General features: G+C 38.5%; 1 protein-coding gene across 1 annotated transcript; it reads left to right on the top strand.

Moving 5' to 3' along the window:
• The first annotated feature begins 34 nt into the window (after positions 1–34).
• Positions 35–16,660, top strand: NDUFB5 (NADH:ubiquinone oxidoreductase subunit B5). Its single transcript, XM_052638817.1, has 6 exons — positions 35–193; positions 7,626–7,714; positions 8,958–9,024; positions 9,785–9,846; positions 11,396–11,502; positions 15,207–16,660. Exons 1-6 carry the CDS (start codon positions 70–72, stop codon positions 15,325–15,327), a joined length of 570 nt encoding a protein of 189 aa, XP_052494777.1. The 5' UTR covers positions 35–69; the 3' UTR covers positions 15,328–16,660.
• The last annotated feature ends 2,294 nt before the right edge of the window (positions 16,661–18,954 follow it).

Raw genomic sequence — 18,954 nt, 5'->3', positions numbered from 1 at the left:
CCCTCTTTGGAAGATTGGCTCTCTCGGCCTCCGTTACTCTCCCCCGCTGTTCTCTTGCCCGTAGTAGCCATGGCGGCTATGAGTCTTTTGCATCGGGCTTCGGTTTCTGCAGTGGCCGCTCTGTCCGGCCGCCGTCTTGGCACTCTACTTGGATTCGGAGGCTTCCTCACCCGTGACTTTCCGAAGACTGTCGGTGGGTTCTAGCTCTGGGAGAAAGCGAGATTAGGGAACGCGGGTGGAGAGATGGAGGGCTCTTCCCGGGTGACCTTGGTGGAATCAGGAGGGAGCCGGGAATAAATTGAGGACTTGGGGTTTGTGAGAAGGAGCATGGGCTATGTGAGGAAACTGAGGGCTTTCCTGAAGTAATCAGGTCGATCGTATTTAAGTAATTAGAATTTTTGAGACACTTTGTCATTCACCTATTCTGTTGCTAATTTGTGGATGAAGCTGAGGTTAGAAAGAGATTAGAAAGCGAAGAACTAAGACCTCTGTTTCTCAGGCACACGGTTCTTTGCATTTTGCACCTGCGCTAGATTTTACTCTCACAAGGTGGGAAGTCATGTTGCTGAGGATCCTGCCGATGCTAATTCTAATATATGGTCAGGTGGAGAGCTCGGGACTAACTCGTTCTCTAGGCACAGTGATCCGTCTTCATGATACTTTCAGGTGTCCACGGAAATGTTTTCATTTACATTTCTTTTAAAATCAAAAGGTAAACGACTGTAATGTTAATGCGTAAGTGATGGTAAATCTAGCCTGAATTGTATTCGTTTTATATCAATGCAGTCACAAAATAATTATTTTTAATGTTTGGTTAGAGAGGAAGGGACCTATATGAAGATGGTAGGTCTTTTCCTAGGTCCTAGGAAAGTCAGGGCAGTCGTGGAAGGGTTATTTGGAGCCTCTCCGAGACTGTGGGTTGAACTAAAGGGGAATGAATAATCATAATATTAATAGGAAAGCATCAAATGCTTTGTATTCAGTCTGAGTCCCTCTTGGTTTCTGCAAAGTGAATACAATGTTATTATCCCCATTTTACAGATGAGGAAACTGTGACTCAATTATTACAAAAATAATTCACTACTGTATTAAACTGAATAATAATAAGGACAGCTAACACTTATTGAGCATGTATTATGTGCTGGACACCATATAGATATTAATGATATTCATTTAATCCTCTAGATCGAAAATGGGCCGTAAGCTGTTTGCCCTATACAATAGATGTAGATACAGAAGAAGTGAAATTTAAAGGCAGAAAGGTTCTTCTCCAACTTAAAGATATCTTTTTCTATTTACTGCTCTTCTCCCAATTTAATTTGAGTTATGTCATTTCACATGAAGAGGCATTATGCATAGGGACTTAATGGAAAAATGATGGAAAGGACCAATGGTATTCAACGAATTTCCAGCAGGAATTTGAACCTGCTACAAAGCCGCATGTGCTCACATTCCTTGATAAAAGTCCTTTGTAAATCTTTTCTGATTATACATATCCTCTTCACATACTCCCTGCTGCCCCATAGTGTTTGATCATGCCTATCTGGAGATACAGTTCAGTTCAGTCGCGCAGTCGTGGCCAACTCTTTGTGACCCCATCAATTGCAGCACGCCAGGCCTCCCTGCCCATCACCAACTCCTGGAGTTCACCCAAACTCTTGTCCATCAAGTCAGTGATGCCATCCAGCCATCTCATCCTCTGTCATCCCCTTCTCCTACCCCCAATCCCTCCCAGCATCAGAGTCTTTTCCAATGAGTCAACTCTTCGCATGAGGTGGCCAAAGTATTGGAATTTCAGCTTTAGCATCAGTCCTTCCAATGAACATTCAGGACTGATCTCCTTTAGGATGGACTGGTTGGATCTCCTTGCAGTCCAAGGGACTCTCAAGAGTCTTCTCCAACACCACAGTTCAAAAGCATTACTTCTTTGGCACTCAGCTTTCTTCACAGTTCAACTTTCACATCCATACATGACCACTGGAAAAACCATAGCCTTGACTAGACAGACCTTTGTTGGCAAAGTAATGTCTCTGCTTTTGAATATGCTATCTAGGTTGGTCATAACTTTTCTTCCAAGGAGTAAGCGTCTTTTAATTTCATGGCTGCAGTCACCATCTGCAGTGATTTTGGAGCCCCCCCAAATAAAGTCTGACACTGTTTCCACTGTTTCCCCATCTATTTCCCTAAATGGAGGTAAAATTTCACTCCTAGATTCTGTTTATACACTACTCCCCATTCTTGAAGTTCTGGAAGGATCCTTGCAGATAATCTACACCCTTTCTACTGAGAGCAGCAGGGGAAATAATAGCTATAGTGAGTGTTACTGTGTTTTAGCTGTATACCTGCTTTCAAAGGTATTTTGCGTGTGAAGCCTAATCTGTCACTGTGGAATAAAAGTTCATAATCTGCTTTATATTGTTTATGCCTGCCTCTGGGCTTCTAAGGTGGCACAGTAGTAAATAATCTGCCTGCCAGTACAGGAGATGCAAGAGATGTGGGTCTGATCCCTGGGTCAGGAAGATCCTCTGGAGAAGGAAACAGCAACCTGCTTCAGTGCTCCTGCCTGGGAAATCCCATGAACAGAGAAGCCTGGCCGGCTACAGTCCCTGGGGTCACTAAGCAGCTGAGCACATGCAGGCACACCGGCACACGCTCTCTGCCTCTCTGAGAATGTAAGATCCAGCAGAGTAGACAGCCTTATCTGCTTTTGTTTCCTCTGGAGCCGGACTGCCTAGGTTTCAACTCTGGCTTCAGAATTCAATAATTCTGTGAATTTGGGTCATCACATCTGGGAAGTTAAGTAAAAGGCGCTTAATTACTCTGAACCTACAGGTCTTCAGCTTTAAAAATAGAGGATTTTTTTTTTTTTAAGAGAATTTTTACTACAAATGTGCTTATATTCTGTTGACTTGACAGGGAAATAAAACCAGTCTCATTCTCACTGACAAGTATTTATAACCCTGAGATGTGCTTCCGCATGATTTTGCATCTTTCTAGAAATGTTATTTTGAAGTAAACATCTCTTACCATAAGAACTGTTTTAAAAAAAGAGTGATAATTTTAACTTACCTCAAAGGTGGTGGTAAAGAGTGAGCGGGGAGGGTCTGCAGCCCTGAGCATTACCTTCTTCAAGGCCCCCTTGCCTGCAACTTTCTTAAACTTTTAATGCTGCCACGTTATCATTACCCTCAGCACAGATTAAAGTATTCTATTTAATTAAATTATTAAATGTCAAGCATCAGTGGACTCTAGAAATGAGCTTAAGTTCTCTCCTCAGCTGCAGAGAACTTTTGTGTTGAAGGCTGATGTCGATATATTATGACTTGGAACCTGAGAAGAGTATTAAAATGATTTTATAAACAAAGCAGTGTGGACTTAGTTCAGACATGGATGATGGGGCATGTTAATAGGTTCTAGGGACAGTTTTAAGAGGTGTAATTGTCAGAGAAGGCAGTGGCACCCCACTCCAGTACTCTTGCCTGGAAAATCCCATGGACGGAGGGGCCTGGTGGGCTGCAGTCCATGGGGTCGCTAGGAGTTGGACACGACTGAGCGACTTCACTTTGACTTTTCACTTTCATGCATTGGAGAAGGACATGGCAACCCACTCCAGTGTTCTTGCCTGAAGAATCCCAGGGATGGGGGAGCCTGGTGGGCTGCTGTCTATGGGGTCGCACAGAGTCAGACACAACTGAAGCGACTTAGCAGTAGCAGCAGCAATTGTCAGAAAGGTAAAGGGTGTGTTTTCTGATACATCTGAAAATGGGGCTCTTGGAATAGGTAGGTGTTGAGAGAGAAGGCTGCAGAAAGGGAAGTCAGGACCACATTAGGGGAGAGGGTGAATACAAAAGGGCTTCCCAGATGGAGCTAGTGGTAAAAATAAAAAACTCGCCTGCTGATAGAGGAGATGTAAGAGACGCTGGTTCGATCACTGGTTGGGAAGATCCCTGAAGGAGGGCACAGCAACCCACTCCAGTATTTTTGCCTGGAGAATCCCATGGACAGAGGAGCCTGGCAGGCTACAGTCCATGGGGTTGCAAAGATTTAGATATGAACGACTGAAGCGACTTAGCACATACACACTGAATACAAAGCCAAAGTATCTTAACAATTTGGTAGGCAGCCGAGAGTATTTAGCAGAAGAGCAGCATCAGTAGCATGCTTTAGGAAGATGCATCTGAATATTTGGTTGACTTATCAAGCGTGTTGATTACTTAAGCCAGTGAGGTGAAGTGAGCATGGAGAGAAATGGAAGGTTTGAATTTTAGAGTCAAGAGGCCTTGACAACTGATAGATGAGGTGTAGGAAGACAAGTGAGATTTTTAGCCTGGGTAATTGAGTTGGTGCTACAGTTAACTGGGAATAGTCAGAGAATGAGGGAATGAAAATTAGTTTTGGGGCTTGTCTTAGAGACACACAAAAATCTTACATTGAATTATTTGATCCTTACAAGTGTCACAGTTGTCCACAACATAACTTTCCTGAAGTTATTTACATTTAAAAAAATGGTTATTGAAACCTTACTTCCACATAATTAATGAATACCTAATTGAGAAATTACAGGCTTTAGAGAGTGGTAGGAAATGCCTGTTTTTGTGGCAGAAGGATCTGAGTTCCAGAAATCCTGCCATCCAACTGGTTGTAAGCAGTGTTCACGCTAATGATTTTAGACTGTAAGCAGATGGTCCTACTGTTAATATAACAACAAATCGTGAAAAGAGTTTAGTACTATGAGGTATCTTTTAAAACAGTTAATAGTTGTCTGGTACATTTAATGACATGAATATTTGTTCAACAGCAGAGTAATTATACGTGATGAAAGCAAGAAGTTTACATTACTATTTAATATTGCTAGAATGCAGCCAGTCCAAGCTTTCTTCCATAATTTTTTTTTCTGTTTCAGTTTCTGTATTTGTTAATGCTTGCATTCATAAACAGTTGTCCCTAAAACCCCACATAGAGTTTAATCCTTGTATGTATATTTGTGTGTGTATATGTTTCTGTCTGAAAGGGAAAGCTGAGACTATACTGTCTCTTCTGAATTTACTTTCAGGGTCTAAAGAAGGATTCCCTGCCAACTTTTTATTTACTTAAGAAATGTAAATTCAGCGATAGGGTTCTCCTGCCACTTGCAGACACTAAACAGCACGGAGATACAGTACTGAATAATTCAGCTTAGCGTTTATTGTTCTAAAGGAAATAACCAAATGACATTAAGGAGAACAAGTAGGTGACCAGCTTTGGTTAGGGTAGTCAGAGAAGACTTCTTTGAAAAGGTGACATTTGATCTTATCTCTGAAGGATGGGATGAGGAGGTGGCCATTCAAAGAGCCTAAGGAAAGGCTTTCAGGCCAAGGGGAAAGTAAGGGCAAAAACGTGAAAGCAGGAAGGAGTTCTTAATGATGGAAGGAAATCATTCAGATTGATCAGTAGGAAAGATATGTCTTTATTCTAAGAGGAGCCATCTGTCAGATTCTTTGAGAGAAAAGATCTTAGAAATCTTCTAGGCCAACCCCCTGTAGTATGCAGTGTTGTATTCCATTATTGACTCTCAAATAACTTCAGAGTGGGTGGTGGAGAGGCAGTTCAGTTTTATTTTCAACTGCCAAAATTGTCAGAAACTTCTTTCTTGTATTAAGCTAAAAATACTCTTTCACATATTGATCCTAGTTCTTCCTTCCAGTTCAGCACAGCCCTTGTCAGACAACCCTCAGCTATTTAAAGACCCTTGTCTGGTGTTCCTCCTGACTTCTTTTTTGTAGACCAGTAAGCTTCCATTTTTTCAGCAGGTCAGTTTCCAGCGTGTTTGCCATCCTAGTTGCCTAACCTGGGGCATGCTCCAGATTGTCCCTCCAAAACAGTGTACTCGAGGATGGACACGCTTCAGCAGGTCTAGTTAAGAGGTGGATTGAGGGCTTCTTCTGTTTTGACCCTGTATTTCTGGTACATCAGATTAAGATTGGATTACCTTTGAGGTTTTTGGTAACCACATGACACCGGTGACTTTTCCTTTATTTCTTTTTGCTTGCACCACAGGGCTTGCCAGATCTCAGTTCCCGGACCAGGGACTGAACCTGGGCCACAGCAGTGAAAGCCCAGAATCCTCACTGCTGGGCCACCAGAGAACTTCCATCAATGACTTTTCTTAAGTTTGTGAACAGCTAAATTTCTGGATGGTTCAGGCAGGACTTCCTGCTTACTATACTTAATCCTTTTCGATTCAGCCTTTTGTAAATGCAGTAGGAGGGATTTTGGGAGGATCCTGTTTCATCATTGGTGTGGTAGCCACTCTTATAGCAGTAGCTCTGTAATGTCAGGAATACCATCTCCACCTCATCTAGGCCATTCATAGAAATCGTGAGAGAACCCTTTGGCAGGTTACTGCATAAGTAATCTGTACCTTTTTGGTATGATCAGCCAGTTGCCCATTACCAATTTTATCTAACTTGCTACTTCTCTTGGTTTATAATGTACCTTCCTTGTACTCCCCTAGACTCCACCAACCTGTCTAAAGAGGAACTTTAATTGTGGCCTGTTCTTTTCTGATACTGTATTCCTTTCTTTCCTTTGTTGTCCTTATAGATTTGTAATTTTGTTATCTACTTTTTCTCTCCCAGCAGGATCTATACACCTTTTATGCTGTACACCTAGCAAAGACCTGTACATAGTGGGCACTTAAATATTTACTGAATTAGTGAGTGGTTTGTACTATTCAGCCCATTTTTTAAAACTCCTCAAAAGTTTCTATTGTATCTTTCAAATGATTTATCGAACTACATACTTACCTTGTCAAATTCTCTTGTTATTTTAGAGGCCTTAGTAGTATGATTTATACTTAGTAAATTCATGCTAGCTTCTAATTCTCTTGTGAATTAACCTTCTAAGTTCATTGCAAGCTGCTGCAGGTAATAGCAAATTTTAAAAGACCGTTCTTGTTTTCAAGGTACTTACATTTCAGTGGGGGCAGTTAAAGGAGGTTTGCACACCAGTAGGGTATACAGCAGTTCAGAGGTAGGAGAGCTCTCATCTTAGTTGGGAAGCATTTGGTTTCTTAGAGGATAAGATGTCATCTGGGTCTAAACAGTAGATTTCAGGAGGGGAGAGGTCATTCCTGACATGTAAGTTTGAGCAGTGGGTACAATCTTTCTGATATCTATTATGACTGAAATTCCTTTAATAGTTCAAACTCCTGCTGGATTGAATAATTATCTTTCCATTTATTTTGCATCAAGCCCCTAATGTATGTTGCCTCATCATATCAGACAATTTAAATTCTTTTGCAGCATTTATTGCTGTAAATATTTATTGCAGAGATAAAGAGCTCTGTGATCCACCAAGAGTCTCTGATCTTCCTACTTGCTACTGGAACAAATTCAAATAATCATTTAGATATTTTTGAATATCTTGAATATTGATGAATAAAAATGAAAATGTTGAATAAAAATGAGGAGAGTTAAAGTTTAGAACAGTACGTCTTAAACACACATATATTTTTTGGCAGAGAAGGGATGCTTTATCATGATTCATATTAAACATTTATGCATGTACATTTTCTTATAATCTGATTTTTATCTCCAAATATAACAATAAGCCTTGTATATAACAGGGTAACTTAATATTTTTAGCTCCTGTGCGACACAGTGGAGACCATGGGAAAAGACTGTTTATCATCAAGCCTTCCGGATTCTATGACAAACGTTTTTTGAAATTACTGGTGAGTTAAAACTTTTGTTGAACTAAACTGTGTATAAATAGGAATTTTTTTTTCCTATTTAGAAAACATCTTTCATTTTATAAAAGATTTTGTTTTGTAAATGTATATTCCTTTTCTCAAAAAATTTTGAAGTTTTGTAGTAAGGTCTGGTTTGTTATTGAATTTATTTTTAAATTAGTGAGACTTTCCTTTTTTCAAAAAAAATTCAGACATATTGGAAGTATCAATTGAACTATTTCTTTCTTCTGAAGATTATGGGGTTTTGAAATAATCACCTGTGTTCCCTGTCCCCCTCCCAGTCTATAAATTTTAAAACTGAAAATGGATTCATTTGGTAATAATTATTTGAATTACTAAAATATTCCTTAAATTAGCAAAGAACTCATTGAAGGACTTCTTTAAATAGGTAACTCCATTATTTTGAGATGATTTTTTAATTCTTTGTTGTTTAGGAACATTGATCTCAGAGAGTGAAGCAGTGTGTTAATCATATATTTGTGTCTCAAGACTCTATAAGGAAAAGTAGAGACTTAGAAGGTGGAAGATTGTCCAGACTCTGCCACTGTTCCTAAAGCTGTGACCCACTGGCTGCCCCTTAGACCTTCCCCTGCCTCCTATTGTACTTAATGCTTTCTTCTTGCCGGTGGTTGACCTCCCCCTTTTCTTGTGATGACCAACTCAAACTCTAGAAATCATCTTCATCTTCTTATATTTTTATTCTTAATATAAAAATTTCTGGGATTTCCCTGGTGGTCCAGTGGTTAAGAATCCATCTTGCAATCAGGGAATGAGCATTCCATCCCTAGTCAGGGAACTAAGATCTCATGTGCAGCAGAGCAGCTAAGCCTGCGAGCCACAACTAGAGAGTCCGTGCACTACAGCAAGGTCCTGTATGATTCAAGGAAGATCCAGTGGGCCACTGCTGACTTGAAAGACACAGCTAAATAAATAAATGTCCCTTAATACATTGCTTTAACCAGAAATTGAAAAATCACTTAAATATATATTGCATTATACTGGTGAAATCTGACTTTTTTCTTTCATTTTTGATGCTAAATATAGGCATCTAAAAACTAGAGCAAAAGGAAATTATAGAAATATATCGCTTTGTATCAGATCTCCAATTTGGCAAGTTTATTTTATATGAAATATAAGGAAATCATATAATGAGGGTAGTTTGAGTGTGAGGAAAGATAGGAAACGGTTATGTGAAAACATTTTTTTTCTTTTTTAATCTTAACAGAGATTCTACATTTTGTTGACTGGGATTCCAGTAGTAATTGGCATAACTTTGATAAATGTATTCATTGGTGAGTATCTTCCCCACTGACTAGTAAGTTTTTAAGACCTGTGTATATTAATATAAAAAAGAAATTATGGATATTAGAAGGGAAAGTTCTTTAAATAATAAACTTAAGCATGAGAATTCATTTCAACCAAATCTTAATCTGCAGTAATGTACGGTGGTTCTTTCTCTAACTTTTTTCCCAAAAAAACCTTTAAGGTCCCTGACTCTATAGACCATATTAAAGACCTGACTTCTTCCTCCTTCTCAAACCAGCTTGGGTAAGTCTGAATGAGGAAAACAGAAATACAGGTGGAAAACAAGCTGAGGGATAGAACAAATTTTTTTATCCATCTTGGAATTTAGAAAGTGATAATCTTCTTTAAAGAATGGATTTGTGAATGACAGTAAATACTAGGTTTTCTTGGGAAGTTCTGCGTGAAGTACTTCTAAAACTTGAATCCTTGAATATTTTGCCTAGGAGGTTTAGGGAAACTCAGAGGAATAATTTGTTTTTCATTATATCTTGTTACACTAAATAAAAACAAAATGAGAACTCTTATATAATGCCTATATGCAAAGCCTTACACATAGAAGACATCTAAAAAAATATATAGTGAATGATTTTCCACCAGATTGAAGTGAATTTAAAATATTAGACATCTTCATTGCTATAAAACAAAAGGTTCTTTAAAACCACAAGAGATAGGTTTCTTATTTAAATAGTGAAAAATTAACGTAAACTCCTGTTACTAAAGTTGAATATCAGTGTTTTCTCTTACTAGGTGAAGCTGAGTTAGCAGAAATTCCAGAAGGCTACGTCCCAGAACACTGGGAATATTTCAAGGTTGGTATAGGTCACTAAAAGTTATTTGCAGGGTTAGGTGCCTTGTCAATGTACTGGTTAATAGCTTAATTTAACAATTGTGATACAGTTTTAAATTCAGTTTTTTATATCAAGTAAATGATGCATTTTGTGTTCACTTTTTATAAGCAACTTCTTTGGGTAATTATCTGCATTGTAAGCTTCATGATTTTTTAAAGACCGACTCTGTACTGTGTTACTAACCTAGCATAGTAACAAAATTTATCCTGTGTTACTAACCTAGCATAGTAACAAAATTTATCCTGTGTTCTACACCATAGGAAAAATTGTCCTGATACTAATGCTGGCTACCATTTGTTGAATACTCACTGTGTAGCAGGCATTTTGATAGTGTTTTACAAATATTATCTCATAATAGTACTATTAGTTTTCCCACGTTAAAGCTGAGGAAGCTGAATCTTAAAAGGAGGTAGGTGACCTGTTTCAGGGATAGGGTCAGTATTGGAACATAGAGGGTCTTGACTCCAGCACTATGAATTAATCATTTTACCATACTGTCATTGCCACTAAGGTAAGGTGAGGTAAGGTGAAGTCGCTCAGTCATGTCCAACTGTTTGCGACCCCACGGACTGTAGTCTACCAGGCTCCTCCGTCCATGGGATTCTCCAGGCAAGAATACTGGAGTGGGTTGCCATTTCCTTCTCCAGGGGATCTTCCCGACCCAGGGATCGAACCCAGGTCTCTCGCATTGGAAGCAGACGCTTTAACCTCTGAGCCACCAGGGAAGCCCACTACTAAAGTCCCAGATTAATTCTGTTACTTGTCTTTATTAAGTGTTGTAGTAAGATGGCCTTGATTACAGTGTGTTTCCATGTTTTGTTATCTGAATGAATTATATTTTAGAAAAGAAATATTTCATTATTAACTCTTAAGGTAATGCCATACAATTAGCTTATCTTTGCCTGCTGGTGAAAACAGCTCCATTTTGGGATCACCAAACCCCAGCTTTCGTGCTGAAATCTGCCACTTAAGATATTCAGAGCATAGTGTAATAAGAGCGAGCACAAGTTTTGGAGTCAGACTGGCCTGAGTCCAAACACTGCAACCTAGTAACTGTACTGCTGCTGCTAAGTTGCTTCAGTTGTGTCCGACTCTGTGCGACCCCATAGACGGCAGCCCACCAGGCTCCCCCGTCCCTGGGATTCTCCAGGCAAGAACACTGGAGTGGGTTGCCATTTCCTTCTCCAAAGCATGAAAGTGAAAAGTGAAAGGGAAGTCGCACAGTCGTGTCCAACTCTTCGAGACCCCATGGACTGCAGCCTACCAGGCTCCTCCGTCCATGGGATTTTCCAGGCAAGAGTACTGGAGTGGGGTGCCATTGCCTTCTCCGAGTAACTGTACAGTCTTGTAGAATTTGCTGACCTGTAAATGAAGACAAATACAGTATCTACAGAACGGAGTACATAAAAGTGTTACTGATTAACCTGAGATGGTCCTTTTAGGAAAACAGTACACTGGAATAGTGATGTACTTTTTAGACACTAATCTCAAAACAAATTTTCTCTTGTAGCATCCTATATCAAGATGGATTGCCCGAACTTTCTTTGATGCTCCTGAAAAGAATTACGAAAGAACAATGGCTATCCTTCAGATTGAAGCTGAGAAGGCTGAATTACGGTAAAAGAAGTGTGGGGGGTGGAGTGCAGGGAAGAAAATCCTTGCCTACAGTTGCAAACCACAGGAAGAAATTTAATAAAACTTTCTTCAACACTGTAAGATGCTCTGTGTAAAAGGGTGACAGTGGCGAGAGAATCTTCGCCATCTTTAGAATGGAGATGATGCATTGGAGACTAGGAGACTATTCAGGATAGTATCTGTCAGATTACAAGGAATTCTTTTTTTGAAATGTCCTGACCCTTTTAAGTGCTAAGCAGCCCTCTCCTTCCCTTTCTCCCTGCAATTCCCTTTTCTTCTGCACCCAATCTGATCCTTCAAGGCGACCACGATTTAATAATGATTTCTTGTATACATTCCTAGGAAAAATTTTATATATTAAAAATATATATTGTATTTATCATTTACAAAATGTATCAACACAATGGAATCCTGTTACCAACACCGTTCTGTGCGTTTTCTTTGTTTCATGTAAATACATAGTCATCCCTTGGTATCTGTGAGAGTTTGGTTCCAGGACCTCCAGCAGATATCAAAAATCTGAGAATGTTCCAGTCTGTATAAAATGGTGTAGAACAGTCAGCCCTCCGAGGATAGGGAGGGCCTACTGTATCTTGATGATCTTCCTGTAATAGCATATACTCCATTCTTTCTCATAGTTGCACTGCATGGATGTGCCTTAATTTTTTAAACCAGTAGGGGACCTCTTGTTGGTTTTCAGGCTCTCTTCAGGTTTTTTGATATTGTACATTGTGCAGTGCTGAATATCCTTACGCATATATTTTGCATATTTATTCAGTATATCTGGAATATAAATTCCTAGCAGTAGCTCTGTTAACCACTTGTTGTGCTTTACATTTTTAAAAATGTATTTTAGTTTTGGCTGTGCTGGGTCTTCTTTGCTGTGCAGGCTTTTCTCTGGTTGGTGACAAGCAGGGCCAGTCCCCAGTTGTGGTGCATGGGCTTCTCATTGTGGTAGCCTCTCTTGTTGTGGAGCATGGGTTCTAGGGTGCATGGGCTTCAGTAGTTGGGGCATGCGGGCTCCAGAGCAATGGTCCAGTAGCTGTGGCACACAGGCTTAGTTGCTCCAAGGCATGTGGGATCTTCCCAGACCAGGGATTGAACCTGTATCTCCTGCATTGGCAGGCAGATTCTCTACCACTGAGCCACCAGGGAAGCCCATGCTTTACATTGTAGATAGCTCTTGTCAGATTCCTCTTTAAAAAGATGTGCCAGTTGTCTTTTCTGTCATCAATACATAGTGATTAATTCTGTTTCTCCATACCTTTCCCAGTAAAGGAATTTATTAAACCTAAATATTTTTGCTCATAAGATAGTTGAAAATGTTATCTCATCATTTCAATTCTGTATTTTTTGGCGAAGTTGAGCATTTTTTGGTTATTTGTATTTTTTTTTTAGGAATTGCCCATTTTTCTACTAACTTATGCATTGATTAAAATAACCTTTTGTTTTTGTTGCAGATTTGTTTTCTCTGGCTTGTCATTTGTCTTCTGACAGTGTAGAATTTTTTTGCAACATAGTGTTTTTATGTTTCAGATAACAAAAGTGCAGTAATACCTAATATATTTTGAATACTTACTAGATACTGATACTTTAATTACTTTATATATATTACTTGTTTAATTATCGTTAGGTTTGTCAGTTGTTTTCTTTAGCTTCCGTAATTTTATGTCATGTATACGTCTCTGTGAGTAATAAAATAAGTAAATATACAAGTGCCAAATTATTTTTTTTAATGTTTGCTCATATTTCCTTTTGCTACTTTTAAATATGATCTTATTTGAGATTTATTTTGCTATTTGGAGTAAGGTTTACATACAATCAAATGTACCCATTAAGTTCAGTGAGTTTTGACAAAAATAAACTGAAATCACCACAATCAGGTGATTTTGATCACCTCATGAGTCTCTTTCCTGTCCCTTCAGTCAGCCCCCCTTCTTCAACTCTTGAGCCCAGGCTACACTCATCTACTTCCCATTCATTCTGCTTTAACTTTGTAGTTTACAAAAATTGCTATGATATTGAAGAATGTTTAAATGATTAAATGAACATATGATTAGCTTGTTTTCTGGATGTAAAATTACATATATATGTAGTTTCCATATTTAAGAGTGTGGAACAGCATTATGCCTCATATTTGGTTAACTTTGGACATTTTTGAACTTCAGACATATACCTTTGGTAAAACACAAGATTCTAAAATTTCTTAGACATATGGAGATCCTGAATAATTTCAAAACAAAGTAGAAATAAAAGCAGGACCCTGACTTTTACCCCTAAAAGAAAAATGCCGGTGTGAGCATGGAATGGGGAGTATCTACAGTTTTTTAAAAAATACATGTTTAGGTGTGTAGCAAACTGAAGCGTAAATGAAAGGCGTAAAATAGGAAGGGACTGTCTTCCATAGGGAAATAACTATTAGTTTCAATCCTCCCCAATTTTTAATACTCTATTCATGTGTATATATACACAGTCACAAATGCTTTTTTCTGTTTTTTAATGAAATGGGAAGATGTTACACATTTATTTTATACCTTGCTTTTTTAACCTAACAGTATATCTGCCCCCTCCTTTCCATGTTACTATTTACGTAGATTTCCCTTATTCTTTTTAACAGGTGCGTAGGCTCTCCATTATATGGGTGCCATAATTTATTTAACCAGTCTCTGTGATGAATATTTTAATTACTTTCATTTTGAATAATTACATTCTAAAAAGTAGAAAAGAAAAAAAGATTATATTTAATCCCCCCAAAAGAGAAATATATTTTCTTAATAAATATAAATATATTATCTTATACTACCACCAAGATATATTATCTGTCATAGATTGGGTTGGTAAGCTGGTTATGGATAATAAAGTGAATAAATAACTATCATAAATTTCCAGTGCTATAAAAAGTTAGTATCTATATAGTCTGTAAAAATGGAAAGTAAAAGGCCTGATGGAAAAGGAATTATTCCAGGAATGTATGTTAGTTTATACAAAGGCTTGGCTGTGAAAAAATGAACATATCTTTCTAGAGCAGAGATTATTCAGTTTGTAAAGAAGGCTGAGGACGGATGAGTAAATCTTGGAGTTGGAGAACGTTTTTCTTTATCCTGGTTTTCCTTTTCTTTACCAATATTGATGGTCTGTCCAGTGTTGACCAGGCTCAGTGTGATGTTGGTGGCTGGTGAATGAGATACCGTCCCTGCTCTCAAAAGGTCTGTCCTAATAGTGATGGGCAGCCAGTGTAGATGGCATGTGCGCTCCTCAGGAAGGCCTGTTCCTCTTTTCATTCCTAGCATTTGGCACAACAGATAGTCATAATAGTAGACATTCTGTAAATGACTCTCTTAACATTTAAAAGGCAAGAAGACAGGAAATGCATTACCGTTGTTCAAGTGAAAGTGATTTGCCCAGACAAAGAACCAAGAGAATTCACTATCAATTCAAGTGATATTTGAGGGATTAAAAATAATATTCATTGGCTAACTACATAAGCAAGATAATAAAAGCCAAAATAAGTCCCAAATTTTGCTTATAGGTGTGTATCAGATATATGCATACATATGGATCTGTGGAGGGACATTATATTTTACACAAAAGCAAGACTCTCAAGTGGTTGTTCTTTACAGAGATAATTCATTAAATTTATAATTGGAAATGCTGTAATCACAACATCACTATTCTATTTCTTACAGATTAAAGGAGCTGGAAGTACGAAGATTAATGCGAGCAAGAGGCGATGGCCCCTGGTTTCAGTATCCAACCATCGATAAGGCACTTATTGATCATTCTCCAAAAGCAACCCCTGACAACTAATCTTTCATTTCTCTAAGTACAAAGTATATTGTCTTTAGGTGAAAATAAATTACTAAATATATTCTGTATTTTTTCTGTGTGATAAATGAAAGATCATTTTTATTGCTCTGTTTCTCAGTATTGGTTCAGATTAAGGCTGTTTTGTGTGCGATTTCATTTTTTCCTCAGATTTACTGAGGTGTAACTGATAAAGTTGTAAGATATTTAAAGTGTACATTATGATGATTTGATATATATTGTGAAAGGCAGATTCAGGTTTCTGGTTTGGGGCTTTCAGTTTCCTCTTTTAAGGTTTTCAGTTCAGTTCAGTCGCTCAGTCGTGTCCAACTCTTTGCGACCCCATGAATCGCAGCACGCCAGGCCTCCCTGTCCATCACCATCTCCCGGAGTTCACTCAGACTCAGGTCCATCGAGTCCGTGATGCCATCCAGCCATCTCATCCTCGGTCGTCCCCTTCTCCCCCTGCCCCCAATCCCTCCCAGCATCAGAGTCTTTTCCAGTGAGTCAACTCTTCGCATGAAGTGGCCAAAGTACTGGAGCTTCAGCTTTAGCATCATTCCTTCCAAAGAAATCCCAGGGCTGATCTTCAGAATGGACTGGTTGGATCTCCTTGCAGTCCAAGGGACTCTGAAGAGTCTTCTCCAACACCACACTTCAAAAGCATCAATTCTTCGGCGCTCAGCCTTCTTCACAGTCCAACTCTCGCATCCATACATGACCACTGGAAAAACCATAGCCTTGACTAGACGGACCTTAGTTGGCAAAGTAATGTTTCTGCTTTTGAATATACTATCTAGGTTGGTCATAACTTTTCTTCCAAGGAGTAAGCATCTTTTAATTTCATGGCTGCAGTCACCATCTGCAGTGATTTTGGAGCCCCAAAAAATAAAGTCTGACACTGTTTCTACTGTTTCCCCATCTATTTCCCATGAAGTGATGGGACCAGAGGCCATGATCTTCGTTTTCTGAATGTTGAGCTTTAAGCCAACTTTTTCACTCTCCTCGTTCACTTTCATCAAGAGGCTTTTTAGCTCCTCTTCACTTTCTGCCATAAGGGTGGTGTCATCTGCATATCTGAGGTTATTGATATTTAAATATGATAAAAAAAATTCATAGAAATTGGAATTTGTGAACTCATAAAAGGTATAGCTTTGAAAGATTAATGTTTTACTTGTCTGATAAATGGAAGTTAGAGAAATCTATGTTGAATATCAGGAAATATGCAATTTCATACATGTGAGTTGTAGATACCTAGATTACTCAAGGGCTACTCAGAATTTTAAGTTATACAAATGTTGAATCAACTATATAAAACATTAACACCTTAATAAACAATTTTTCAGTGAACACATCTCAAAGTTTAATGTTTTCATGGTTTTTAGCCATAAACTGTTCTTTTTAAATGTATACACGTGTTCATTTCTTTTTTAGATGCAGTATGCAATATTCCTTAGGGTCTTTTTTTGTAAACACTGGAAAGGTTCCACAGGTAAAATTATCACTGCAAAAACTGTGAAATGAGTAAAAGCTAAAATAATGGCTGTCATTTATTAAGCATTTTCTGTCTGCTGAGCACTGTGCTGAATAACTGAATTTATTCACATTGTTTTCAAAATGACCTTACGAGGTACTATTACTTTCTGCATTTTACAGATGAGGAATTGAAGTTCAGAGTCTTGAGACACATACTTAATGCTTCAACTTCCAAAATGAACTTTTAGCTTCAAAAATTCATTTTCAGTGAATAGCTTTTGAATACCCTTGTGCCCTAAGGGCTGTTTACAATCCAGCCATCATCCTTTGGTGTGGCTGCATTTTCTTATTTCCCCAGAAGAGGGCTGCCTCACCCAGCTTCTTGCAGATTTTTTTTTTACTTACAGATTTTGATCTGAGGATTCCTGAAACAATCGAATTACCACCTCATAATTCTGCCAGAATATTTGAGAGAAGGATGTCCTATCCCTGAGCCCCTGCTTGCATGAACCATTCACTTTTGTAGGAGAAGGGGAAGGAGCAGAGAAGCAGATATGTCTTATCAGAGGAAATTGTTAATGATGCTACACCTATGTACCTTTATGTTCAGTAATTTTAGACTTCACATGTTATTTTTCAACACTTATTTTTTAATAGGTTTTATTTTATTTTCTCCTTTCTATTATTATATATATAAACTTCTAGAAGATATAAAAAGTGTTACAAGAAATATTGATAATCCCACCATCCATAAAGAAATCTGAGAAATTTTCTTGAATCTTTTTTTTTATAGCATAGCTGAGGTCATATACAGATATAATGGAGAGATTTTTTAAAAGCAGTTTGAAAGTGTTTGTGGAGGAAGACATTAATAAAACTTTTTTTTATTATCTCCAGTGGGTCACGAAGATACCCACTGGAGATAAAGTGGTCATCATAGTAGACATTTTCCTCCGAAGAGTTTACTCTTCAGCACAGGCAATAGGCATTAAATAGGAAATTACATGCCTTGGGGAGAAAGGAGACTGTAGCAACTTGTGGCATCCTGAGCTATTCCACGGAGACAAGGGATGGTTGGAAGCTCTTTCCATAGCATCTGGAACATAGTACACAGGGGCAAAGATCTACTTAGTGAGTGATTCATAGCTTTAACATGAATCTTAAATTATGTTTTTTCTTTCCCTGTGTTTCTATAGGGCCCAGTGTGGTGGTATATAAAGACATGGGCTTGAACTAAACAGACTTAAGACTAAATCCTGAGCTTGCCAAACACTGTGACAATAATCATGACTCTTCTATCTATTTGGTATCTGCTGCACCAGCCAGAAACCAGAAGCTTTATATTTAATCTTCCCTCTATTTCACACTGCAAAAATTCCTTCACTGCTCTAAGCCCTATCTCTAAAATGTGAATTCTTCATCCTACAATACGGTTGTAAGGGTCACTGGGAAGACGCATGTAAAGCACCTACAGTTACAGTTGAGTCTCTCAGTCGTGTCTGACTCTACAGTCCCGTGGACTGCAGCACACCAGGCCTCCCTGTCCATCACCAATTCCCAGAGTTTACTCAAACTCATGTTCATTGAGTCGGTGATGCCATAGCCTGCTTATTTAACTTAAATGCAGAGTACATCATGAGAAATGCTAGACTGGATAAAGCACAAGCTGGGATCAAGATTGCTGGGAGAATTATCAATAACCTCAGATATGCGGATGATACCACCCTTATGGCAGAAGGTGAAGAAGAACTAAAGAACGTCTTGATAAAAGTGAAAGAGGAGAGTGAAAAAGTTTTCAACATTCAGAAAACTAAGATCATGGCATCTGGTCCCATCACTTCATGGCAAATAGATGGGGAAACAATGGAAACAGTGACAGACTTTATTTTGGGGGGCTCTAGAATCACTGCAGATGGTGATTACAGCCATGAAATTAAAAGACACTTACTTCTTGGAAGGAAAGTTATGACCAACCTAGACAGCATATTAAAAAGCAGAGACATTACTTTGCCAACAAAGGTCCGTCTAGTCAAGACTATGGTTTTTCCAGTAGTCATGTATGGATATGAGAGTTGGACCATAAAGAAAGCTGAGTACCAAAGAATTGATGGTTTTGAACTGTGGTATTGGAGGAGACTCTTAAAGAGTCCCTTG

This window comes from Budorcas taxicolor, chromosome 1 (assembly GCF_023091745.1).
Source record: "Budorcas taxicolor isolate Tak-1 chromosome 1, Takin1.1, whole genome shotgun sequence".
Classification (NCBI taxonomy): Eukaryota; Metazoa; Chordata; class Mammalia; order Artiodactyla; family Bovidae; genus Budorcas; species Budorcas taxicolor.
Note: the sequence above shows the minus strand (reverse complement) of the source record. Positions and strands in the feature narration are given on the sequence as shown.